This window comes from Capricornis sumatraensis, chromosome 23 (genome assembly GCF_032405125.1).
Source record: "Capricornis sumatraensis isolate serow.1 chromosome 23, serow.2, whole genome shotgun sequence".
Classification (NCBI taxonomy): domain Eukaryota; kingdom Metazoa; phylum Chordata; class Mammalia; order Artiodactyla; family Bovidae; genus Capricornis; species Capricornis sumatraensis.
In genome coordinates, this window is record NC_091091.1 from 37,681,760 (window position 1) to 37,709,069 (window position 27,310).

General features: G+C 43.7%; 2 protein-coding genes across 2 annotated transcripts in view; one reads left to right on the forward strand and one right to left on the reverse strand.

Moving 5' to 3' along the window:
- SLC18A2 (solute carrier family 18 member A2) overlaps positions 1–18,195 on the forward strand; it is a 38,097-nt gene extending 19,902 nt beyond the window's left edge. The window contains exons 10-15 of the mRNA XM_068961225.1: positions 8,516–8,594; positions 8,789–8,840; positions 9,717–9,780; positions 11,902–12,021; positions 12,143–12,276; positions 18,091–18,195. Coding sequence (XP_068817326.1) covers positions 8,516–8,594; positions 8,789–8,840; positions 9,717–9,780; positions 11,902–12,021; positions 12,143–12,276; positions 18,091–18,195 — 554 coding nt within the window. The remainder of the gene's footprint in view (positions 1–8,515; positions 8,595–8,788; positions 8,841–9,716; positions 9,781–11,901; positions 12,022–12,142; positions 12,277–18,090) is intronic.
- Positions 18,196–21,571: 3,376 nt separating this feature from the next.
- The window catches only part of PDZD8 (PDZ domain containing 8), a 78,765-nt gene continuing 73,026 nt past the window's right edge, over positions 21,572–27,310 (reverse strand). Inside the window, exon 5 of the mRNA XM_068961224.1 lies at positions 21,572–26,264. Coding sequence (XP_068817325.1) covers positions 24,070–26,264 — 2,195 coding nt within the window. The 3' untranslated portion in view covers positions 21,572–24,069. The remainder of the gene's footprint in view (positions 26,265–27,310) is intronic.

Below are 27,310 nucleotides of genomic sequence, written 5' to 3' on the forward strand. Positions count from 1 at the left end.
AAGGGTCTTCTGTTTGTCTCTAGGTTTTGAGCATCCATGATGGTGATTGACAGGAGTCTTGTTTTCCTCCACTCTGCTGGGCAGTCTCATGGTCAGCCTCCTCAACACTTAGGAAACCCCTTCTTTCAGTTCTGGGAAATCTTTTTTATATTATTTCTTTAATCCTACCCCTCTTCCATTTCCTGTCTGCTCTTTTCTGGTGCTCTGGTTGGTCAGATGTTGGACCCTACATTTTATGCTCTAATTTCTTATCTTGCCTTTCCTGTTTCCACTGATTTCTTCATCTTCATCCTCTGAACTCAGCTGAGCTTTTATAATTGATGTCATCATATCATACATTTGAAGAGTCTTTTCATATTTTCTCTGAGTGGTTTTGTGTATGTGTTAGGGAGTGGTGATGGGGTTGTTGAAAGAATATCCTCTTACTATTTAGTAGGAAGACTCTCTCCCCCTCCTTGTTTCAGCCTCCCGTGTCATTACCTGGGGTCTTTGAACCTCTTCAGTTCAGTCTCTCTCAAGAAACTGTCTCCTGCCAGTTGAACCACTGAGGACGGGGCGGGTGAGGGGGCGGTTCGGCCTCTTTCTGGTTGACAGCCTCCACTCTCAGCCTTACGTTCACAGCACCTGCAGCCTTCAGCTCCTGAACGTCCTGGGTTCTGAGGCACGAAGGTCTCACTGCTTCTGCCCACTCTGTGTGAGGGTGGAAGGTTCCGGAGCTCTCTGCCATGTACCTCGCTTCTCTCCCTCTGGTTGATCCTCCTTCTCACTGCGTTTTGCTTTTTCATTTTGTTTCTCCTTGAGCAGACAGCGGAGGGTCTATAGTTTTCTTTTATTCCTTTACTAAAATTTAAGTGGAATTTAGAAAACCCTGTAGATTCAGTCTGCCCTGTTTAACTGGATCTGGCTTCCCAGATGGCTCAGTGGTAAAGAATCTGCCTGTAATACAGAAGATGCAGGTTCAATCCCTGGGTCAGGAAGATCTCCTGGAGAAGGAAATGGCAACCCACTCCAGCGTTCTTGCCAAGAGAATTCCATGAACAGAGGAGCCTGAAGGGCTACTGTTCAGAGGGGTCGCAAAATTGTCAGAAATGACTTGGCAACTAAACAACATCATTCCTTTTTAAAATTTAAATATTTATTTATTTGGCTGAGCAGGATCTTTAGTTGTGGCATGCAAACACTTAGTTGCTGCATGTGGAATCTGGATCCCTAACCAGGGATCGAACCTGGGCCCCCTGCACTGGGAGTGTGGCATCTTAGCCACTGGACCACGAGGGACATCCCCATCATTCCTACTAGTGATTTCTTTCTGTTCTGTGTTATGATTATACCATACATTTCCTACCTGTCCTTAGCTGGACATTTGGTTTCATCCCAGTTTTTGCCATTAGAAACCACACTGCAGTGAAATATCCTTTCCATGTATTCCTGCTCAAGTGTGAAAGTACCTGTGTCTATAGGGCAAATTCCTAAACTTAAATTGTGTTTTGATATTTGGTGGCCTTGCACTAAAACAGGTGTTATCAGCCTTTCCCCACTGAGTGTATGTGAGAAAGGGGATCTCATATTGATTTATTTCTGCTTTGTGAGTGAAATTGAGCACCTTTTCATATGTTTATTATCCGTATCTATTCCCTTTACTGTGGATTTCTGATTAATCTCCTTTGCCCATTTTTTCTGTTGTTTCATCCTTTTTTAAAAATGTGTTCTTTGTGTGTTCAGATATTAATCTTTATCAGATCTTTTGCAAATATCGCCCTTTGTTTTATGTCTTTTGACTTAATAGGTGTTCTCAGGTTTTTTTGTTTTCCTTTTTGTCACTTGGAACATTTAAAATGCCATGAGTCAGATTTAGCAGTCTTTTCCATCATTTCAAGTCAGGTTCAGGAAGGCCTTTCCTATGTCAAGATTATGGTTTCACTGAGTTTCCTTCAATAAATGTATGAGTTGCCTTTTTTTTTTTTTTTTTGCATTTAGCTCTTGGTTTTACAGAGAATGCCTTTTGCTGTAAAAGAGTGTGAGAAGGACCTGATGTTACTGTTCTCTTTGTAGCCAGCCAGCCCTACAGCCGGGCACCCTGGAATCCATCTGATATTTCCCATGTCCAACTTGCTGGAAACGACCATTTCGTTCTTGGGTCTGTTTCTGGGTTACTCTCTTGTGTTCCATTTGTCTGCCTGTATCCCCTTGTCAATACCTTACTATTTAATTACTGTAGCCTGAGAATCCTGCTTAATATCTGAAGACTAGGTCTTGCATGTACACATTTCTTTAAGAATTTATCAATTGTCCTTCCCAGAAGTTTAGTTTCTTTTCACAGTTCTTTCACGTTACGTACTGACATCTTCAGATGGAGACTCTCAGTTCTGAATAAACCCACATTTTTAGAGCCCCCCAACCTTCTCTGGTAGCTCAGCTGGTAAAGAATCTGCCTGCAATGCAGAAGATCCCAGTTTGATTCCTGGGTTGGGAAGACCCCCTGGAGAAGGGATAGGCTACCCACTCCAGTATTCTTGGTCTTCCCTGGTGACTCAGCTGGTAAAGAATCTGCCTGCAATGTGGGAGACCTGGGTTTGATCCCTGGGTCAGGAAGATCCCCTGGAGGAGGGCATGGCAACCCACTCCAGTATTCTGGCCTGGAGAATCGCCATGGACAGAGGAGCCTGGCGGGCTGCAGTCCATGGGGTTGCAAAGGGTCAGACACAGCTGAGCAACTGAGCACAGGACTGCACAGCACTACCTTCCTCGGATGAGCTTGCGCAGCCCTTGCAGAGGCGTCTTCACAAATGCTGCCCTCTGGTTGGGGCTGGTCCCTCATCTTCCAGACTTATTCCAGTTGGCCTGGCCTGGGGGCTAGTCCTTTGGGGGTCTGCACTGAATTTCTGTGTTCTTTAATTAAAAAAAAAAAATCCTTCATTAAAAAGCCCCAAATGGCTAGAAGCTGGGCTGGATGTGGAAAGACTGCTAAAGGGTGTGAGATTTCTTTTGTGGGTGATGAAAGCATTCTGAAATTAAATCTTAATGGTGGTTTCACAGCCCTGTGGATATACTACAAACCAGTGAACTGTGTCCTTTAAAAGGGTACGCAGAATTGTCTGGTCTGTGGATTATGCCACAAAACCAAACCCTCAACAACAAGAGTCATTCAGTGAAGGAGGAAAGATTCTGGGAGCTCAACTAAGGCCAGTTCTCAGCAGAAATCTCACTCTAAACTTCCTGGCTATGGAGGTGACTGAAGAACTGTGGAGGCTCCCCAGGGTCCTAAGGCGAGCTTAGTGCTTCGCAGGAGGCATGGGCTTCTGTCCTCAAGTTAGCGAATAGCAGTTTTGCAAAGGATCAGACAGCTTCCGTCTCAGTGCTGATACCAGTGGATGACACCATGGGAGGTGTTTTTCTCGGGCTCTTTCCCTCTGGCCTGTGCTGACTGGGGCCTGCAGGGGTCCTCAGGCAGTGCTGTGTGTGTGTGTGTGTGTGTGTGTGTGTGTTGGGGGTGTGGCGCGTGGCTGTGAGTGGAGCTACGTGTTGGCTTTGCACGTGCTCCTGGGCAGAGATGCTGCTGTGTGTGTGTGTGTGTCTGTGTCTGTGTCTGTGTGTGTGTGTCTGTGTGTCTGTGTGTGTCTCTGTGTGTTGGAGGGTGGTGCATGGCTATGAGTGGAGCTACGTGTTGGCTTTGCATGTGCTCCTGGGCAAAGATGCTGCTCCGGGCCTCCAGGGGTCCTCAGGCTGTGCCGTGTGTGTGTGCGTGTGTATGTGTGTCTGTGTGTCTGTGTGTGTGTCTGTGTGTGTGTGTGTGTTGGGGGGGTGGCGCATGGCTGTGAGTGGAGCTACGTGTTGGCTTTGCACGTGCTCCTGGGCAGAGATGCTGCTGTGTGTGTGTGTGTCTGTGTGTGTGTGTGTCTGTGTGTCTGTGTGTGTGTGTCTGTCTGTGTGTCTATGTGTCTGTGTCTGTGTGTCTGTGTGTCTGTGTGTGTGTGTCTGTGTCTGTGTGTGTGTCTGTGTGTGCGTGTGTGTGTGTGTTGGGGGTGTGGTGCGTGGCTGTGAGTGGAGCGTACGTGTTGTCTTTGCACGTGCTCCTGGGCAGAGATGCTGCTGCGGTGTTTCTGTTTTCTCCAATTAACTGACTCATCGCCCTAATTGACCACGTCCTGGCCGTACGCAGGGCTCTTCAGCGGCCTCGCCTCCTTCCTCTCCAGACACGTAAACACAGTCAAGTCTTTCACGTCAGTCAGGGACCCAGGCCATCCGGATTAGATAGCTGGCCACAGGCTGCCTAGATTTCATCAGGAGGACCTCTTGCAGGGCTTATCTCTCTGGCCAGATGGTGCCCCAACCCCATACCTTTCCACCAGTGACCTGGCTCCTTCCTTGCCCCAGAGCTAGACTTGTGTTTCCTTCAGAGAATCAGATTTCTGTTCCCATTTGCAGTGTCATCTCCTGTGTAGGGGGGATCTCCCCCCACTCCCCACCATGTGGGCCCTTGGCACCTTGCTGCCCACCTCTCCCGAGCCCCTTGGGCCCCTCCCAGCCAGGTGAGGAGCCCCCAGGCTGGGCCTGTCCCCAAGGTGAGGATCCAGTGCCAGGAGGCCGCACAGCTCTTTCCTGGAGACCTGGCAGCTCTGCCCCTCTGGTCTAGGGTCTCATGGGGTGGGGGTTGAAGCCTGCTGCTCTTGGCTCTGGAATGTGAACCAGGGCTGGTGGGTGGAGATGATGGGAAGGCTTAGGGCTTGGTGTCAGGGTGCCTGCCCTGTCCTAGGAGGTGCCCCTGAAAGGCTGTCTGGAAAGGTAGTAGGTTGCCACCCTTGGTCTCTAAAGCAGAGATGGATGGCCCCCTCTTGGAACACTGGAGCAGTTCCTCCGTGAGGCCCACTGAGGTCTCTCTGAGTTCCGAGAGGCTGGCTCCGTCGATGATGTAGGCGGTGGAGGTCCCAGAAGGCCGAGGATGCAGAGGCTGTGTCAGAACACGAATCGGGAGCTTGGAGCCTGAGGTCCAAAGAACGTGTGTGGCCCTGTCTGCACCTTGGAGGGAGAAGGGGGCCCTCTGGGCTCCCGAACACGCACCCTGCCTGTTTCCCCTAGGGGCAGGCTGCTGGACCAGTGGGGGTGCCTTCGAGGGACGGCCTTCAGCTCTGTGAAGTGAACGCCCTTGCTCAGGGTCTTTCCTCTGAATGGTCAGCTGGTTCTGGGCACCTCCTGTGTGCCGCTGCGGAGCAAGGCTGCAGGGAGACAGATGAAGTGGTCCCCGCCCACAGCAGCTTGCTGCAGTGTGGGGAAGGTCAGCGTGCCAGGGTGAATGGTGGGTCAGGTGGGGTGAGTGTGGAGTGACAGGGCACAGCGATCAGGCTGGGAGGGCAGGTGCCAGGGCCCTTGGTGCTCACTTTGCCACGTGATCCTCAAAGTGTGCAGTGGGAGCTGTTGCCGTCTCTGTCTCGAGGTTCAAGCGACCCATTCAAGCCTCAGCTGGTAAATCCCCTGCTGAAATGAACACCTTGTTGCCCCCCTCCTAATTCCATGCTTCTGGCTAGAGAATCATGAAGTTGGTGTTTGCCATCTGAGAGTACAGCTGACCTTTGAACAGTGGGGGGGGGGGGTTAGAAGCACTGACCCTCCTCACAGTTGGAAATCCGCTATAATTTATAGTTGCCTTGGTGTCTGTGGTTCCACAGGTGTGGGTTCACCCAACCGTGGGGCGTGTAGAGCTGTAGTATTTACTATTGAAAAAAAATCTACACGCAAGTGAATCTGAGCAGTTCAAACTCATATTGTTCAAGGGTCAGCTCTGTTTGCCGTCTGTGGAAAACGATCTGTGCTGGCTCCTGGGTTACTCCTGTGCACTCAGCATCCCAGCTGGTTTGCCTGGGAAGACGTAGCTCATCTGGGGCATCCCCTGAGCTTGTCTGCATCTCTGCTTTGAAGTTTTGGCTTCAGTGATGCTTCCCATGTTCCACCTGGGGAGTCAGGAGTCACCAGCAAGGCATTCTGGCCAGATGCTGTACCAACCACTTTCTCCAACCTCTGCTCAGGTTCTGGGCCAAATGCAGCCTAGAAGTATGTTTTATTTGGCTGGCACAGGTGTTGGCATGAGGTTTATGTTTTTAAAATACGAATTGCCAGCGTGTAAAAATCAGGCGACTTCGTGTAAGAATCTGGAGTTCCAACTTCTCTAGAAAAACCAGATCATCTCATTTGGGACTTCAGTCCCCAGGGCGGTCACTGTCTGGGCAGAATGGCAGCTGCGCCGTCAGGTGGGCCTGGGCCCCCCACTCTGTTTTCCTTTTGTTTCTCTGATGCTGAAGCTGAATGTCGGCGGCTCTTTATCACAGTATCCATGCTGTCACTTTTCCGATAGTTTGTGTGCTTCATTCATTAATGCCTCCTGACACTCATCCTCAGACAAAGGCCCTCATGATTTCTTACATCTCCAGACTAATTTAGTTCTCTGCTATGCCCCTGCCAGGGTCAGGTTTAAACACCAGCTGCTTTGGGGAGCTTTGCCAACTGCAGACTCTGGTTCCCTGATCACGGCACTGGTACCTGTGTGCAACCCCAGCTCAGCCATGTCGTAGTTCAGATGTCCTCTGATCCTTTGAAGTGACTCTCATGGTGATCAGGACCATGTTGTGCCCGTTGTCTTTGCCGCAGCCCAGCACTGAGCTGGGTGTGAGCTGCCGGTGATGTTTGCTGTATCCTGTCACCTCTAGCAATTATGTGGCCACTGTATGTTGCTAAGTGTGATGGAAATGGTTTCCTGGAACGTGAAATGAGATTGCACTTAATTGTTATTTTCCAGATTATCAAATCTAGAATGATTTGGTTTTAGATTTAGCTCCCGTAAGCAATCACTGTTGAAGTCGCTTCTGTTCTGGGAAGCTTGGCCTTTCTGGAGTTTTTCCTTTGTTAATTAATTTTTATTGGATCATAGTTGCTTTACAATGCTGTTTTAGTTTCTACTGTACAGCAAAATGCAATCTGCTGTATGGTTACATAAATCCCCTTTTTTGATTTCCTTCAATACTGTGTATCTGAGAGTTTGATGGCTTGTGTTAGTGCCTGTCGGGGAGCCAGTGTGTCTTTGGAGAGGTAAGATCACACTTGCTGCTCGTGTGCTAGTGAGCTGCCTGTACAAGGAGGACTCTGGCCCTGGGCGTTTGGAGTGAGTGGGGAGCTACTGACCATTTATGCAGTCAGATGATTGGGAACAAAGCAACATTTACCACTTGTGGGCAAGGCTTAGGAACAAGCCTGGTATTTCTGGATTTCAAGGGGAAACACCAAAAGTGTGAGAAGTTTGAAAAGCCATCTTTGGAAAAGAGATTGTCCTATTGTCCTAAGGATGGATGGAGGCCAGATGGAGCTGATGTGGACAAATGCCCTGGCCACCAAGCGTGGGCTGGCTTGAGTAGGCTTTCCTATTCAAGGCAGAGAGGCATGTTCAAGGCAACCATCGCCCTCGTCAGCTGTGAACTCAGCTTGGGGCTTGCAAAGTTCCTCTCCTGGGAAAACATGAAACTGTCAGTCACATAGGATTTGGCCACAAAAAAATGACCACGTATTTATTTACTTATTTATCTGGCATGCACAGATGTTCATAAAGGGAATTGAAAGCAGGATGGGGCTTCTCGAGTGGCTCAGTGGTAGGGAATCCGCCTGCCATTTTAGGAGACTCGGGTTTGATCCCTGGTTCGATCCCTGGAGGATCCCACATGCCACGGGACAACTAAGCCCATGTGCCACTCCTGAGCCTGTGCTCTAGAGCCCAGGAACTGCAACTGCTGAAGCCTGTGGGCCCAACAAGAGAGCCACTGTAAGGAAAACTAGCTCCGCTCGCTACAACTAGGGAAAAGCCTGACCAGCAATGAAGACCCAGCACAGCCAAAAATAAAGAAATAAATCTTAAAAAAAAGAAGCAGGATGTAGAACCGTAGGTATAATACTATTTTTTTTAAAGACACAAAACTCCTGTGCTTACGCATTTATTTATGTACATAGAACTTGCAAGGGAAAACAACTGTGGGATTATCTGAGTAATGGAGCGTGGGAGAGTTTTAATGTTTTTTTCCTTGTGCTCATCTCAGTGTTCCTGACTGTTGTCAGTTCCTGTGTCTTTGTTCTGTACACATACGAAGGGAGGCACCTGGGAGCGGATGACCACCACTGCTCACTGCTTGTGTGGGGTGGCAGCTGGCAGCTCCACAGCCAGGGGCCGTCACTGTCATCCACCCCAACTTGCCTGGTAAAACCCGCCACCAGGCAGAGGTGGGGGCGAGATGAAGCCCACGATAGAGGGAGGAATCTCAATTTCTGGAGTGGCGAGGCGGCTGGCAGCTTTGTGTGGACGGATAAGCCGTGTGGAGTCCAGACTAGCTCCATCAGACACCGGATATTAGCTGCTTGGGTGCAGGTCCCAGGGCTTCATTTCCTCAGCTCTCATCACAAGCGTGGTGCCTCACAATTATTAGTTTTTCTCACACGTGACTGATAGCTGTACTGATAAGGTGTCCCTTTCATAAATTTACAGGCGTGGCTTTCTTGCCAGCTAGCATCTCTTATCTCATTGGAACCAATGTATTTGGGATCCTCGCACACAAAATGGGGAGGTAAGATGAAATGAAACAACCCAACACTCACTCTGTTACAGTAACGAACTTACTTTAAAAAATTCCAAGTGTTTCTAGTTTCACTACTATAACTATTAGAAACTTTCACTGCTATAAACTGTTGTTTCCACTGAAAACCTGGGTTGTGGGGGGGTAGAATCATTTCTTAATGGTGCTTTTTTGTTTTTTGACAGATGGCTTTGTGCTCTTCTAGGAATGATAATTGTCGGAATGAGCATTTTATGTGTGAGTAAAAGATGACATTGCAGGGGGTGGAGGGGGGGGAAGATGACATTTGACAGGTGGAAATAACCTGTAAATGAAACTTTTGCTTTGGGCAAGAGTCACCAACAAATATGGCAGTTTGAAGTTTGTTGACACTTAGTTTTATTAATCTTCCATTTTCTTCTCATTTTTTATCATGTTAAAAACTTCGGACAAGAGTCTCCAAAGGGTTTATCTTTATGTCAGTTGGAAATTATTTAGAATGTTTTATTACATTGTTTTTATTTCACCTTGTTCCCCTCTCCTTGTGCATCTAAAATATCACAGTGGCTTGAACACTTTAGGGCAGCTAGCCAGAAGCAGTAGCAAGATGTTTTTCTAGAATAAAACATCGTCTACCAAAGGCTAATATCTACCCCAAATGAGACCTTCTGGTTCTTTTCAAAAATGGAGTATGGTCACTTCCCTGGTGGTCCAGTGGTTAAGACTTTGCCCTCCCAGTGCAGCGGGCCTGGGTTTGATCCCTCGTCAGGGAACTAGATCCCACATGTAGTAACTAAGCGTTTGAATGCTGCAGCTAAAGATCCCGCATGTTGCAACTAAGACCCAGTGCAGCCAAATAAATAAAAATAACTATTAAAAAAATGGAGTATAGGCTAGGCTGAACTTTCACATATGGAAGTGAACTAGCTTTTCGTGGTGGTCACAAAACCCATTTCAACTCTATTAAAGGTTTGGAGGGTCCTCTTCTGCCCAAACCCCATCTTGCTCCCTCCTCCTACTTCTTTCAGAAGGGAACACACATAACAGGCCTGAGAAAACCTATTTTTAAGATTTTGTGATAATTCAGAGTTGAATAGCATGTTCTTTTGGCATAACATGTATTTCCTCTTACAGATTCCTCTTGCAAAAAATATCTATGGACTCATAGCTCCCAACTTCGGAGTTGGTTTTGCAATTGGTAAGTCATTGGAGCCTTGTGCCTAAATTTAAAAATTTGTTTTCCCAGTACCAAGAAAGAGTTCCTCAACTTCCCTGGCAGTCCAGTGGTTAGGACTCTGCACTTTTACAGCAAGGGCTTGGGTTCAATTCCTGGTTGGGGAACTAAGATCTTGCATGGTGCACTGTGTGGCCAAAACAAACAAACAAAAAGAGTTCTTACTTGGGCAGACTTATAGTTACTCAGTCGAAAATTTCTAGATGCTTAACAGGAGGCTGTGGCACCTTAGCTCATGTACAGTTTGTAGACTGTCCACAGGTACTGGCTTTCATGAACTAGTTATTTATTTCCTGAAAACCAGTATTGTAAAAGCCTGATATTTACAGAAGCAAAATGACACTCCACTGCTGAGCCTGGGCAAACAGGAGAACTGCTTACTCAGAACCCATCTGTTTGGGCTCATATCTGTGCACAGACCTTCTCATATGAGGCTGGGGGACAAAGGCTTCACATGTAGTTTTCAATAAGGTTTGGTACAGAAAAGGTAGACTAATGTATTGATGACCAGCTGTACTGTGGGAAGTTCCACAAGCAAAGGGGATAAATCTTTGTAGCAATGTGAGGCACAGTAAGTAATGTGTTAGGAAAAATCTCGCTCATATGTTAGATAAATAGCACATGCTTGTTTCTCATTTATAATATACAGATTAATCATGATAAAGGTGAATCTGTCACAGGGTAAAGGCAGAAGTCGGATCTTTGGTACAGCAGCGAGGATGGAGCCTTTGCTGACCCCTTAGACCAGGCTAGGTTATCCCAGCTTACGTGCATACATATACGACTGAGCGACTTCACTCACTCACTAACCCAACTTTGTTGAGCTTTGGTGGCTCAGATGGTAAAGCATCTGTCTACAATGCGGGAGACCCAAGTTCAAGCCCTGGATTGGGAAGATCCCCTGGAGAAGTAAATGGCAACCCACTCCAATACTATTGTCTGGAAAATCCCATGGACAGAGGAGCCTGGTAGGCTACAGTCTATGGGGTTGCAAAGAGTCAGACATGACTGAGCAACTTCAGTCACTCATACACGTACACATACATATGTGTATCCATACACATAGCTTCTCACAGCGCCTTCAGAGCATCACTCACAATCATAATTTAGTTTTCAACTCTTTGCTCTGTTCACCCTTATCCCAGCACCTTCACATTTCAGGTGATCAGCACATACTAGTTGAATGCAAGAAATTTCCCTTACCCTCCTACCTCGGTAGGGGTGCGGGTGAGGGATCTGATGTTTGAATGCCCTGCCAGGGGTGTTCACAGCCATCATCTCATTCAGCCAGTCGTTATCATCTCCATTTTATTGATGGGGAGAGTGACGTTCAGAGAGATAAAGCATGACGATGCTTAACCAGCCAGGGGTTTGGATTTAGAACTCCGAATACACATATCCTTTCTTTATGCTTCCTGTTCTCTGACTATTTTAGAGACCAGAGGTCCTAATACAGGTCTTGGCAGTGGTGATGGCTTTTGGTGTTTTAGCCAACTAAATGAGCAAACCTCTTTTGATTTTAGTTTCCTGAGTAGGGCCGGGCAATCCCTTAGACTCTTTCCTGTTCTGGTTCCTTCTGTCCTTCTGATTCTCTCTATGCTTTCTGACTTTAACTCTCATAATCTAGGAGTGAGGCCAAGCTGTGGGTGGGGAGGAGGTTGGGTGAGGCATGTATGCCCTCTTTGAGGGCAGAGGACGATGTGGACCAGAGACTAGTGAATCAGGAAAGCACCCACAGGAAGCAGGCTCAGGGTTCACACAGCCAGTAACCAGCATCCCTCTGGGTCTGCAGAATGGCAGGCAAGCCCCCTAGAGGACTGGGTGCTGTCTACCAGACAGTGGAGGACAAGATGAGGCAAGGCAGGGAACAGGCAAATAGTAGTCTGAGTTCCAGTCCCAGCCTCAGGCACCTTTAGTCTGTCTTCAGTGAAAGGTCTGTTGTAGGGAGTTTGCCTCAAGACTTGGCAGATAGCAGTGAAGAATCTTGGCAGGGTTGTGAGGTTAGGACACAGTCATTGACGTTCAGCCCACTGTTGGTTTCCATCAGTTTTCTGTAGACTGTCTGTGTTCCCTGACTGTCCACAGGCATGGTGGATTCATCAATGATGCCCATCATGGGCTACCTGGTCGACCTGCGGCATGTGTCAGTCTATGGGAGTGTGTATGCCATTGCTGATGTAGCGTTTTGTATGGGATATGCCATAGGTAAGGACATTGGGTTTCCTAAAGAACTTTTTTTTCTCAGTACACGATTGATAATGCCTACTGAAAATTATTTAAACCTTTGCATCTTTCTGCCTACATCTAATTCTCTGTTTCCTGAAAGGTCCTTCTGCTGGTGGGGCTATTGCAAAGGCAATTGGATTTCCATGGCTCATGACAATTATTGGAATAATTGATATTCTTTTTGCTCCTCTCTGCTTTTTTCTTCGAAGTCCACCTGCCAAGGAAGAAAAAATGGTAAGAAAAGTTTTAGGATGCAATTAAGTGTTTCTTGATCATTTTAGCATGGTCTTCTGGCTAGCATCTTATGGCTTGATTCTAAAATATATTTCTACTCCTTTTGAACAGAACTCCCCAAATATAAATTGTAAGAGTTCCTTTTTAGTTTATACCACATGGAGCAGATACTTCTTTGACTGTATCAAGCATTATGTTTATGCACCTGAAGAGTGAAATAATTTTCATATATAGATTAGCTGTCAATATAGCTCTCTGTCAACCAAATATAAACATAGATTGCCTGGAGAATCCCAGGGATGGGGGAGCCTGGTGGGCTGCCATCTATGGGGTCACACAGAATCGGACATGACTGACACGACTTAGCAGCAGCATATTGAAAATTAAACAATTTAATTTTCAAAGCTTCTTGAAATCTTGAACATAACTTTTTTACCTCCTATGCTCACTCCTAAGATCAACCATTTTTGGTCCTGTTTGCTTTTCTCCTAACCCTGATGGTTTTCAGTAGTAGTGTCTCAAGTCTTTCTGCATGAGACTCTGGAGATTGTTTTAATGTAGGTAATAGACACTTATGGAAAAACATTGTTTTATGTACCTTTGGGCACATGTGAGCACATCTTTATAATGTTTAAGTTAACAATTTCATGACCAGAATCCTAGCTATAGGCAAGATATAGTATTGAATATAAAGTGTTCCCCTTTTGAACAAATTCAAACTTATCAATTCTAAATTTGAATTTTGAAATGCATCAGTCATTTTACCCTTTCCAATAAGTGTTCATACCTGGTGCTGCTGCTGCTGACTTTTTTTAAAAGTCCGATGCTAATGGACATTCATCTGGTTGAAAGAAGAGGGCCTTAGATTAAGAGTGAATGAGAGAAGCAAGGCCGGGGGAGATGGTATTTCTTTGTTTAGTAATGGATGTGAGGTTCCCTTGCACTGTGCTCTAGGGAGTACGTCAGAAGTTCTCCATGACTTTTAAACTGAAATGGGTTTTAAGGCTTTGGCATTTCTTAATTGCCCTCTTCATGATCTTCCCCAAAGAGTAGGTTTAAAGACAGACACAGACCCTGAAGTTGGGTCGTGTGTAGTCTTTGTTTGGGGCATTTGAGGCATTTATTAATTTGTTCAGTATATTTAAGAAGTGTATCCAGCACTGAGCACTGGTCTTGTGCCCTTTATTATATAGGATTTAAGTAGGTATCTTTGAATTACTCACACCCATCTGACTCTTCCTCTTGTTGATGCCTCCCCAGCTCCGAACAACTTTCCCGTCTCTCTCAGGGCACTTCCTGTTTTCCAGCCTGGTCATCTGAGTTCCCTGGCCACCTTTGTCTGACCCCAGCAGAGTTCCTTGGCCCCCATCAGGGTCAGGAGATTCTCTGTGCACTCACAGAAAATAGTTCTTGTTCTGTTGCCACCATATCAATCTGATTAAGGCTGAATGAAGATTACTCCCAACCCTATTTGACCGAAAAAAAAAAAAAAAAATCACCTACAAATGATTCTGTCACCCAGGAGACTGTGTAAGACTCAGAAGGTAGTGCAGGGCCCTGGAGCCAAGCTGTCTCTCTCATAGGAAGATGATTTAGCCTTGACCTCACAGGGTGGTTTGAGGATTCAGTGAAGGAATCCCAGCAGAGTGTGACCCCCATGTCTGCACACAGTAACTGCTCAATAAGTTGTCACTAGTTTCCACATAACCCCACCCTCCTTTCTTGCTCTTACCTAACTCTGACGCACTCTGTCAGCCCAGCGGTCCCTCAGATCCCTCCCTCTCTTCTGTGAGATGAGAACTCTCATAACCCAGCACTGCCCAGTGGGCTTCCCTTGCTGAGCAGCAGACGTTAGTGGCTACTGTGTTATCCGTTTGTCAGTAACAGCTTCGAGGGCTTATCTGAGGTCTTGGAGGAAGTGGGTGAGGTCAGGGGACCAGTTCCCACTCTGGAGTCCACACATGATGGGCAGAAGGCCTCTGTGCCTCTTCCCACATTTAAATCAAGGCTTTTTTTTCATTTAAAAAGAAAAGTGCTGAAAGAAGTGGAAGAGACAATCCTGGAAGGCAAAGCGATAAGAAGGGCTAGGCTTCCAGAAGCTACTTCCACTGTAAAATGTCCCTTAATAAGTGCCTAGCAAGATGAATCATTGAAAACCAGAGAGAATGTGTGTCTCCCTGCCCATAATTGATGCATGTAATTGAAGGCATCATGTCAGATCCATTTGAGGGGCATGATGGTGACAGGGGAAGGTGGCAGCCAACAGCCGCTGCCTACTCACTATGTGGGCAGGAAGCAGCCGCTGGCACTGAGTGATGAGAGGGAGCGAGGGCAGGAAGCAGTGCGTGCCAGGGCGGAGACACGATCGATTACCATCCACTTGAGAAAATCCAATACCGCCAAGTGCCTGCATTCAGGATCAGCAGTTACCAAGCGCAGGGGACAGGAGAGCCAGAAGGCGTACAAGCCTTAGCAAGTCATTCCTTCATTAGGAAACATTCTGATTAAGTGGTGTGTGGACTTAAGCTCGAAATGGAAAGTTCGAGTGCCATTTTATGGTTCCCAAGTCATCTGATCATGAACCAGTTTGTGAGCACCTGAGTTTTGCTTTCATTTGGTTTATTGGATTTCTGGGATTTTGTTTGTTTGTTTGTTTGAAATCAGTGTTATCAATACAGGCAGAGAAAAAAGCCTGTTACTGTAGTCCCTCTGCAGGTATAAAAAACACCAGCTCTGTCATTTGAGGAACTGCGTTCCATGATTGTAGCCTCTGGCTCTTAGAGTAGCCAGTGAGGAAACTGGGTTCTGGAATGGACTTTTATTTTTTCAGGTTAAATTTTTTTTTAAAGATAGGGCACATTTCTTAGGTCTCAATGGACATGAGTTTGAGCAAACTCCAGGAGATGGTAAAGGACAGGGAGCCTGGCGTGCTGCAGTCCATAGAGTTGCAAAGAATCACAACTTAGCGACTAAACAATTCAGGTCTTACTCTTCAAGTTTATAATTGTTGCTCAGACAGGAAAGTAGGCAATTTGAAGACTGTAGCTTGCTTTTACTGGCTGATCCTGATGCAAAACCATTACTTCAAAAAAAAAAAAGATAACGTGGTAAATAAGTCTTTTCTAGCACACAGGAGCCCTGGTATCTTTCAATGTCTTGAAGCCTGGAACTCTTACATTTTAATCCTTTGATGGTTTCACTGTCCTAGCTTCATATTTATATTATTTTTACACTTCACTTGGTCCAGCGTGTTTTCACTGCTTTGGAAATCCTGACTCTTTGGTGTCTGATATGAAACCAGGCATTTGGCAGGACTGGAGCTCAACTCTCAGGAACGGGGTTTGCTCTGAATACAAATGACAGTCCCCTGCACCCTCCTCTTTTACACTTCACTTGAGGGTCAAACACACCTTTCTCCCCACAGCAGTGCACGGAGGACTGCTAGTTACCAGACTGCTCCCCGGGTCCCTCTACTCGTCCCTCATGCCCGTGACTTACCCACTTGCTGCTGCTCATGCCTCTCTTTTCATGGCACTTTTGGACTATTACATGCCATCTGGCTTAATCTTGTGTAACTTAAAAAAAAAAAAGATGGCACAATAAATCTTTAAAAAAAGTGTTCAGAAGCCAGTAAGCTAGGTTTTAAAAGTTACAAATGATTTTTTAAGAAAGAAAACGCCTTTACCTGGTATAGGTAGTGTCAGCAAATGCAGTTTGGTTAACTGATAAGTTCTGTACAGTGCCAAATAATTGGTCTGACTGAACATCTTCCCTTGCAATGCAGTTTTTAAATTGGGTCCCTGTTATGTGCCCAGTGCTAGGTTCCAAAAGTCCTTAAGTCTGTGTAGTTCATAGTGACTTAGCAGCAGCAGCCAGGGGAGAGGCCTTTGTGGTAAGGAAGAAGGATGGCCATCCTTTCCAAGGCTGGCTCTCCGCCTGTGGGCCTGGGGTTAATACGGCCTCTTGCCTGGCATTCAGGGCCCTACAGTCTGGGTCTGGTTGGTCTTTCCTGTGATGGTCTCACTGTGCCTCAACATTGGATCTCGCGGTTGGCAGGAGGGTGGGGGAAAAAGCAGGCTGCTTTAATGTCCTGCAAGCTTCAAGTCTACCCCTATCTTCTCCATGTGCTTTCCCCAAGCACTTAACTCCCAGGAAGCACTCTGTCCACAAACCCTGTGGAACCATCACTTGTGTGCAATGGGGTTCCTCAGTTGCTGGGAGAGGACCTTAAAGGCACTGAAACACACATCTGATAAGTGCCCAGTAAGCTGTCATCAGCCATGCAACACTGCTTTGTCCCAGAAGATGCCACACATAAGTTGGGTGGTGCTTCTCACAGCATGTTGACACCAGTGTCACTAAGGGTAGGAACCTGGGATTCGGTGTTTAACCTGCCCCATCGAGTGATTCTCGGGCACGTTTGAGGATTGTGACTCCAGAGGCAAGACATGGAGCTCTTGATGGCTAAAGCTTTTGTGTTACAAGCACACACCCATGTGGCAAGAAGGGTCCTGCTGTCTATCACTTCAGTTACTTTTGAAAAAATTGAGCTCTTCTTGAAGTCCATGTATCAATTCGCTTGGCAAGCAGCATAATAATGAAAAAAAAAAAAACAAACTAGAGTTGAATTTGCAGCTAACAATTTGAGCTGGCAGCCTAACTTAGACAGTCACGGAAATCCTTATCATCACAGACCACACGGCAGATCATTTTAGAATTTTTTGGGAAATGATAAATGGGTTAAGGGCTGAGTGGAGACACAGCAGCTTATCAAATCTGTGGGACAAGAACTGGGAGGAGCAGCTGACAAGTGCCAAGATAGGTTGCAATAGGCCAACAGAAGATTAATTTAATCCAGATAAATGTTGCCATTTAGATTTTCAAATGCACAAAAAGGCACTGGCGGGATAGCTTACGTGGAGAGAAACTGAAAGACATGCCTGGTGAGAGAGTTCATTGCAGTTGCACCATATGCTCGGCACCCCTGGCTGTCCTGTGGGGCGTCACCAGAGCGGATGCTGGCACAGCTTGGGCTCGATCCACACCATTTAGCCACACATCTCTTGGTCGAGGTCTTTGACCCCTGTGCCTACACAGAGGGTGATCAAGCTATCACATAGGGCTGTTGTGGAGTAGAGATATATTGAAAATGCCTAGCACAGTCTTAGCATGATAAAACCCAGCTGTATACTCAAGACTACGTGCTTGGTCTGTATACTTCCAGGAGGAATAATGACTGTAGCGCTTATCAACTGAGGATCAGTTGATCTTTAAAAAGTTTTTGTTACAATAAGGGAGCACACAGAATTTTTACGTGTATGAGAGAAACATATTTTATTAATAAAATAATATTAATGAAGAAGAGGCCAGCCAGGACTCGGGAAGGCAAGACATCCTTCTAAGATGCCATATTTAAAAGATAAGGGCCCTGTGATGCTTAATCCAGGGAAATCAAAGGGGCCATACCTGTGGCCTTAAGTAAGGAGGATCCCCCCACCCTAAGTGTAAACTAAACCTAACCTGAATACCCCTTTCTTCATAGCTTACAGGTTCCTCCAAATCGACTTAGGGTCCCTGGCAGATGTACTAGGAACACTGTAGAGACTGCTTCTGCTGCCTCCTACTGCCTGGAATTTTCACTGTAGAACTCCAGGTCTTCTAGGCCAGGCACCTGGCAGTTGCACCAAATTACTGGTTGGGTAATATTGGGTGGTACTGTAGGAAGCTGTCAAGCTACTAATCCTTCGTCTTAAGCAGTCTCTGCCTTCTCTTTGTGACCGGTGAGTTAATGTATCTGCGCCGGCTCTCTCTTAGGCTATCCTCATGGATCACAACTGCCCCATTAAAACAAAAATGTACACGCAGAACAGCAGCCAGTCGCATCCGATAGGTGAGGATGAAGATTCTGAAAGTGACTGAGACCTGCAAAAGTCCTCCAAGTACCTAATTGTATAAAAGTGTTTCCAGTGAAATGACTCATCCAGAACTGTCTTAGTCATACCATTCATCCCTGGTGAAAGTCATGCAACCAAAGGTTCTTTCTTTTCCACGGTTATGATCGATTGCCAACGGCCTTATAAAGAAAAAGCAGCTTTTCTAAGGGTTTGTATAAATAGTGTTGAAAACTTTATTTTATGTATTTGATTTTATTAAATATTATACAATATATTTTGACGAAATATAGTGTAAATCTATAAATATCTGAATCCAAATCAAATATAATTTTTTAACTTACATTCACAAACACCTGGGCAAAAAAAAGTCTTATTTTTTTCTGAATATTGGTAATGAGTTTTTAAAGCACACAATATCTCCGAGACACTTCCAACAATGAGAAACTAGAAGGAAGTCTGAAAAAGTCAAGTCAGACAGCATATATTATGTAGTGACACTGAATGTTACTGAACTTGGAATTATAGTTGACCTGGAACAACACAGGGTTTGGGAATGCCAACACCCCACACAGCCAAAAACAATCAGCCCTTTGTATCCGTGATTCCACTCGTGGTTGGATTCAACCAACCACGGGCCACATAGTACTGCAGTCTGTTATTTGTTGAAAAACTCTGCATATAAGTGGACCCATGCAGTTCAAATGATGTTGTTCAGGGGTCAACTGTACTATCAATATAATATACTCATGAGGTAAAAGCTAGTTATCTCAAATGCAGAAGAACTTGAGTCAGTCATCTTTCGGATTTAATCCATGAATCTCAGTTGGCATTAGTTTTCTATGTAATAACCTACCTGGAAGCAGATGGTTGTAAATTATATGTTTACATGTCTTGTGGTTGGCAGCAAACTTTAAAGCCAATAAGAGTAAAACAAGTGAATGTTCTGAAAGCAGAGAAAAGCACCCAAATATATAGTTATGAACAACTAGAAGCTTTCCCTTTCAGATACGTACTTGTCTTACCGGATGACAAACGATTGAGAACAGAAACACCTTATACTGTTAGGGTTGTTTAAGCCTGATGAGATATATCAACATGTACCTGAAGTTTTAGAAAAGAAATTTTAAAAGCGAATAGCTGCTGTGATGTGGAAAAAAAAAAAAAATCAGACCATAATTTTCTTTTACCTGGAAGTTAAGTGTTTTCTAGGGATCTGTTCATTTTTTTTATACTATTACTTTAGACGAAGATGGAGGAGGAAGTCTTGAATCGTGTTAGGAAAACAGGTAAAAATAATAGGGTGGTCAGGGCACACTCCCTTTTCACATGTAGGAAAAAACCCAAACATCTAAACATGTCTGTGTAATACTGTATCACCTAGTGCTGTGTGATGTAGTTTTTCTGAGCGTGAACATTGCTGTGCCTTTTCGATGTAAGTACTGTTAGTGAACACTGTCCGTTTACATCATTTTGTATGACATGAAGATAGTGTGGAATGTCTCAAAAACACTTGTCCATTCTGTAGTTCTGTAAACAAAAACTACCGAATGTCAGTTTTTTTGTTAAGCTAAAATTGTTTCTGTTAATTTGGAAAGACTCTTTTACTTCCCTAAGAAAGTAGCTAATACTTCCTTTCCATTTTCTTCATGAAGCTTTTTCGTGGGGCTTTGATCTGAAGTCTGGTTTTTTAAGTGCGTGTGTTGGAAGCAAATTGGCTTCCTACTCATGTATTTGCACTGGGCGACTCACACAAGGCCTCTGCTTTGCTGGAGGAGCTTCTATGGCTAAAGTAAAAAAGCGGGATTGTTCTCTACTTCTGTAGGGGAGACCCTTAAAAATCAGTGTGCTGCAAATCAGTTCTCTTGGAGGGTTTGTAGTTCTCCCCACTCCTAATACTATATAGCTTTTAAAATTTTTGCCTGTAAGGCTTCAGTCTCTTCAAGAATGACTGGCAGCCATGTCTGCTAGTGATCCCTAGAGATCATATAAAAGAGAAATGTTTTTCAGATGTGTATTGAGAGCAAAAGGGGAAAAACTATCTGATGAGGAAAAAAAAACTATATGGTCTTTCATATGAGTAATATTCTGGGGTTGGCAAAACTATGAAAAGAGGGGCTGTTTTTTAATGTGTGTATCAGAACAAAGAACACACAGCTCTCTGAACTGTTAATTTTTTGAGCAGAGGTGGTTTTTATGTTTGTTACCTAGCAAAACAGATACAAAAAATGTAATGAGGTAGCAATGAATATTCAGTTCTTTATTTTGACTGCTAAGTGTATCTACCTACATTCTGTTTTAGCTCGTTTACCTAATAAATCTTCTGAACACTACTGTGCCTGTTGTTTTCCTTTGTTAACCAGATAATATCATCAGAATAAAATATGTGAGAACATATTAACTGTGGATATTCAATTAAACACTATTCTTTTTTGCTTGCAGGCGTCAGGTAAAATCTACTCCAGACTAGTTTGAACCATATTTTCTGGCTTTGCAAAATGTGTTTTAAATTGAAATATGTAACTAGCCACATGGTGTCAATGTGGAACCAACCAGTAAGTTATCCTTGCATCTCTAAAGTTGTAGTTTTCCTGATTGCTATGAACAAATAACTGTGATATGCAGCCACTTGACACAGTAGGTCCACGGCCATGGAAGTACCACGAAGTCTAGGACGTGCTGGTGTGCATCTTTCAGGGGGGAGAATCCGTGGTTTGAAACAGATTTAAAGTGGATCCATGGCTTAAAAAGGATTAAGGGAACCTCCCCCAATCCCATTTTTAAAGAAAAGCTATTTTATCTCTCAGTTTAGAAATAAACTCAATATATTTTAAAATTAAAGTGATTTTGAAGTTACTCACTTTTATGGGAACTTAAGATTTTATTATCTTACTATTAGTAAGAGCCAAATGTCTTCAAACTACCTTTCAAAAAATTCAGATATACTTAAATTTAGAATTGACAGTAACCCTCAAATTTTCACTACCATGTGTTTTTTCCTCTCAAAATCACAAATGGCCACAGAATATTTTAGCTAGTTCTGATACTGAAGAATGTAAGGCTTGATATTAACAACTGTAGCATAGGAATTGATTTTAAAATAATACTAAAACGTTGCTCAACTTGACTGTCTAAACATTCATCTGAATACCGAAATGTGGAAAATACACTTTAGTCTCCAGGCTAGTTAGAGTAGATAGCAGAGGCAATTAGATAAATCTGATATTTCACAGCATAAAAAAAAGAGTAAAACCAAATTTAATGCTTTTAAACAATTTTCAGAATAGCAATTTTGTTTAGCAAAAGTGGACTTGTTAAGCTTGTTTTCACAGCCCAATTATACAGGCAATAATTCCACAAAGATGCAGTAATCACTTTTTTCCAGATGTCGTTAAATGAAGATATTCTTGTTTTCTTGGTAGTTTTTATTTATTATTATTTTTAAGCTATTGATAACATAGCATGGCAGAAAGATTACATCAGGAATGTGATATAATACAACTGTTTTCGTTGAAGCTTTAGACCTTACTATTCCCTAGGTGGCTGGGAGGGTTCCCCTCCCTTGCCCTAAAATACAACTGTGATGCCTCCGTCGCCTCTCACCAGTGAATAGAAAAATATCGTACTACACTGAAGGTACATTTTACAATTATCATTAGCAGCATCTCTGAGCTTTCCATAATTGTGGTTCTACAGAGTTAGATACTTTAAAAACATGAGCAGATTTTTATGAAAGCGAAGTTCTGCATTATTTCTACAGTTGTTTCAAACGCATCCGTTTCAGCAGCATGCTTGGATGTCACTAAAGCTTCCATGGTATAATCCAAAACCACCAGTCACTTACTCTGCCGTCCAGGTTGTCATTGGTAAGTGATTTTTTTACGTTAAGATGAAAGTTTGTGATCACACTGGCAGATTACTTTAAGCTATTGTTTACAGAACAGTATTTTAGCTTTCAGTGAATTTGGTGTATAGAGACTTCTATAGCAGTGTTCTTTTAAAATGCAAGCATGCTTAAACAAAAAAGGGGGGCATATAGAGATATATTTTTGTTATAAACTTGGCCAAGAAAGGTATTTAGTTCCTTATATTTTACTTGATAATAAAACAGAATGAGAACTGGCTATTGATTTGAAAACTGGAATAGCTTTTCTACCCATAAAAATGTTTTACCATCCATGTAAGTCATCCCTTTTATTTGAACAGCTTTTTACTATTCAGAGAACTTCCACAGTTATGCTGTTGTTATCCTCACAATAATTCTGTGAGGTAGTTAAGAGGAAGTTTTGGTTTATTTCTAATTTAGAGCCGGGGAGACTGCAGCATGGAGCCCTTCTGTGGCTTGCTTATGCTTACACAGTTTGCTAATGGCCAGCAGAAGAGCTTCAGCTTAAACTCTTGTATGGAATCCTGGGTTATGGACCTGGGCCAGAATCCTTACTATTATACGATGCCTTTTCCTGCCAGTTATAAAAGCTGTGCTATCTAGTTTTAAATTCATGTCAGTTTCACTATATAGCAATTATCATAGTAGCTACCTACGAAAGGGAAAAACATGTACATATCTTTTATAGACATATAAAAGGCCAAAACTTTTATGGTGTACCAACAAAGGTCATGCTCACACGTTTTCCCTCAGTCGTGTTACCTAGGCTCCACACAACGAACTGTTACAGCAGACCCTCCTTTCAAGATACCTGGTCCCAATTCCGAGGTGTCTACGCAGTCCATTTTTTTTTTTTTAATGAATAAAAGACAGTCCGAACTATAGAAGCATTCAGAGTGATCATTCCTTTAAGTCTGCAGATGTCAGATAAAACAATAAATGTATTCTGCATGATTCCTCTCGTTCACAACATTCTCATGCATGAAAAAATTTCTAAAAACAGCCAAACCAGATATCAACAAGGTCATTTTAAGAACAGTCCTCTGAAACTTCAAATATCCTTGCACATGCTTTATTTCCTATGGGAGAACTGAAACTGAAAAATAATCATAATATGTTTAAAACTTCTATTTGAAAGGAAAGTATCAATATTTTGAAAGATTATACTTCAAAATCCTATGGTTACTGTTTTTTTTAAAGTAATCTTGTTATCCTCTCAAAATTCTTAACCAACTATATTCTATATTTATTCCCTATTACATTTTGTTTTTCAATGCAAGCTCTTCAAATTAATCACTATATTCTTACTATACTTAAACTGCACAGAAGCTTTAGAAAAAAATTTCACAGAAGCATAAAAAACAAGCAATATATGTAATTTTTTTTTTTTTTACTAAATCAGCATAACTAACTAAAGCTGCAGCATCTGCTTTCATATTACATTTGGCAAAATCAAAACAGAAAGCATAACCTCCAAACCCCAAAATAACAAAAATCTCAAGCAAGTAGAAATTACAAACTTCCTAACACAAAGTAAGATTCAAAACCTGTTCCCTCAATGATTGCTGTTGTCAAGTTGGGCATGCAGCAAATTTGTTGTTACAACCGTGATGGAAGTGAAAATATTTCAAGAATCTGGACAGTAGGCTATTTAACACTAATTCAGAAACTAGAAGAGGAGGGGGAAGAAAACACGATGAGACATCACACATACATGAACACAAAAAGTTAGCTTACATAATTACATAATTAGAAAAAGTTAAAAATAAATTAGTAAAAATAAATCCCCAGTATAAACCCAAAAAGCATAGCTATAAATGCAATCTGAAACAACCAATTTAGTGGGCTGGTCATGTTTTAGCTGGAAAACCACCTTTTCCACTCTAGTTCTCACACAAGTAAATAACTGTGAAGAAGCAGGCCAAAGTGCATAATGAGAGGGTTTAAACGTGGTTGTATCTATGGTACTTTAGATGCAACTTCTCCTCAATCACTTGGAAGTTTAAATATGGACTGTTACACAGACTCAGATGGGCCAAATAAGTCATCTGATATGCTACTGAATGGCTGAGAGTCTATGAGTTGGGTTATCTCACTGTCGAGGTCTTCTTCTGTGTCATCTGTGTACTTGCTGATTTTCTTGGAGTGCTGGTCTGGACTTTCTGAAGATTCAATGTCTTCAATGCCTGCTCTGTAGTGGATCATAAGAAGTGTAAGAGCTTGCAGTCTTTCACCAGATTTAGCCAAAGCAGCAGAAAGAAGTAACTTTTTCCTTGTGTCAGTTGTCTCTTTTTCTTCTCTAACAAGGGAATTATTATGTTCCAACTCCTGATCAATTTCATTCTGCAGTTTATCTAGCATGAACTCTAGTTTCTGAATCCTCTCCTCTGTAGGCAAGCCCCTGTACAGATCACGACCGATCTCTTTAACGGCAATGAAAACGCTATCATCCAGACCACCCTCCTTTTTCACTAACTTTATTCCTGCGCTGTTGCCCCGTTTAGAAGGGCTATTTGAACCACAGACCTCTGTGTCACTGCCTTCATTGTCTGATGTGTTGGGTGTCTGTTTTGGTGAAGGTTCTACTAGGTCAGCTCCTGGCTCAGACAGGCGAGTTTTGGAGACTTGACGCAGGTTTAACAAACGAGAGCTAGTATTGATAATATGTCTCGTCAAACCTGTTGTTCTGTTGACTGACTTCCCAGCTTCAGCATCAACACGAGGGGGCAGGCCTAAGAGGGTTTCTTGTCCTTCCAGCCTGAGATTTTTCAGGGCCCGGTCTATCCGCTGATCCGTCGCGCCACAAAGAGGAGTCTCGGCTAGACACTTTTCCTGACATTTTTTATGGCAGACATAAGCACAGACCATACACTGGGAAGCAGCTTTAGTCCAGACTTTTTTCTTACAGTAATCACACCAAGTCGGGTTCTGGAACTGAGTGTCCTGGAAACTGTGTTTATTTTCTGTTAAACCCATTTGTCCAACAAAATGTTCCTCTTTAGGCAGGGCAGAAACCTCTTCGACCAAATGGAGTTCTTTTTCTTTCTCTAAGTTAGTAACTGCGTGGTCTGGCTCTCCTTCTTTCAAATATTTGAAGTGAACAGTAATGTCGCCGTAGCAGAACTTGTCGTTGAACCCCTTCTGCATACTCAAATTGCGCAGTGCGGTTCTCGTGACCATGGCCTTAGGTGACGGGGCTTCCAGTCGGAACTTGGAAAGGTACTCCATGTTCGAAGTAGCTAAGCATCCTAACGCCACCTCTTCAAGTTTCAAGCTCACGTGCCCCAAGCAGATGAGACCCCCTAGTTTGAAAGGGTCCCTGCACCACAGGGCAATGTTTAAGTACCTGTGGCAGGCTTCTATGTCAAAGAAACAGCTGGCTCTGGTTCTTGTCCATTTTCCCAGCTTCTTGCGATAAGGAATTTCCGATGATTCCCACGTTTGATGGTCGTCTGAACTGTCCTTAGGGGCGCAGGTGCTTTCAGAAATCAGATCTTTTGCCACTTCTTGCTTGGCTAAAAACTGCTTAGCTGCAGCTGCTTCTTCTATGTGATCCAGATTCTTCACTTGCTTTTCAGCAGGTTTATCTGCAGGAGGCGGTGGCAGCACCTTCTCTGGCTTTTCAACAGAAATATCTGGTTCGGCCTGAGTCGGGGCATCAGTAGAAGGCAAAGGAACTTTGACTTGCGGTCGTGGTGGCACAGGTGGTTTGAAAGTGGATCCTTGGGTGGGTTTTGACACTGGTGCTGGTTCTGTTACCTCAGAAGATTTTAGGGCTAAGGGCTTATTTCCTTCTTTGGATGGAAGTTTTGGTGGTGGTGGGTAACTTCCTACAACTAATTTACGGTTTAAAACAGGTGATATAGTTCCAAGGGGTTTCACAGAAAGTGTTGTTGGAGTTCGCTTGGGGCTGTGACTTAGCGACTGTGCCTCCTCTCTGACTTCAGCTTGTGCTCTGACATCACTTGCTAAGTCTTCAAATTCAGAATCCAGGTCTCTATTTTCAGCATCTACTGCCAACCCAGTGGCTTCCTCTTCAAAGTTCGGTTGGCAGGAGCCTGTCAGAAAGTTTTCTTCCAGCTGTCCAAAGTTATCCTGCAGCACTGTACCCTGATTACTCCGGCCAACAGGCCTCTCATAATATACCAGCACTCGGTCACCAGCCTGCTTGATGAGCTTCAGCACCTGCAGTGTAGATGTGATTTTCACACCTGTTTCAAGATTTTAAAAGGGAAAACAGAAAATTACTGCAGTAAAAATTACCTACATTCACGAAGTATAACTGCCATTAATTCATGATCAGTTAACTAACGGAAAAGCAACAGTGGAAACTCTAAAATCTGTTATGGGCTTATGGATACATCAGTGTGCTGATTCTTAAACTCTGACTGCTCCAACGTCCTGGAACTGTTTACCTTTCCAAACCAAATGGTGCGATGAAAATCTTAGGAGGGTGTCAAGCTGCTAACTCCCAACTGCTTCCCATTCCTTCCTAGGTTTAAATGACATTTTTTCTCAGTTTGAATTGACGTGAACTGAGTGAAACCTATTGAAAAGGATTTTATTAATGGTTAAACCAGGCTTAAAAATGATGGGAAACTGTGATTCTACTGAAGGAAATTCTACAGCGCTTCAGGGATTATAAGCTAGGTGATGAATGATTCAAATTAAGAGACCGGTGCTTGAACTAAACTTAGCAAAATACTATGCTGTGAATAGTGGACGCTTACAGATTCTATTAGCCCTACCCATGAAACAAATCTTTTTCAGGACGAGAAAGAATAAGGAAGGGATAGGAGGGCTTTAAAGTTAACCAAGTTGTTTATTACCTGTATCTGTATCAATAATACCTATCTTAAGTTTTCATTCTATTTTCTGATAGGTGCTATATTAATTCAAAATTCAAAAGGCACAAAAAGAAGCACAGTGGAAAGTCTCCCTTCCCTGAGGCAAGCAAAGCCAGCAGCTTCTGATGCATTCTTCTAGGGACATTCCAGGTTTAACTTTAAAAGGTCTCTCTGCCCTCCCTCAAACAGTACTTACCTAAGCAATCCGCTGCTATAGGACTTAAGAGAAAGGTGAGTCTTGGCTTTCCAAAGATCCTACAGCCATCCTCAATAGATCAAGAGTATCAGCCTCATCTAATAACCTGACTTCAGAGTTCCCCAACCTCTATATTCTCCAACTTCAGCTGCCCAGGCAAGAGCATGCTTTAGATCTGATCACTTGGAACTTTTCCACATCAAAGATCTTCTAC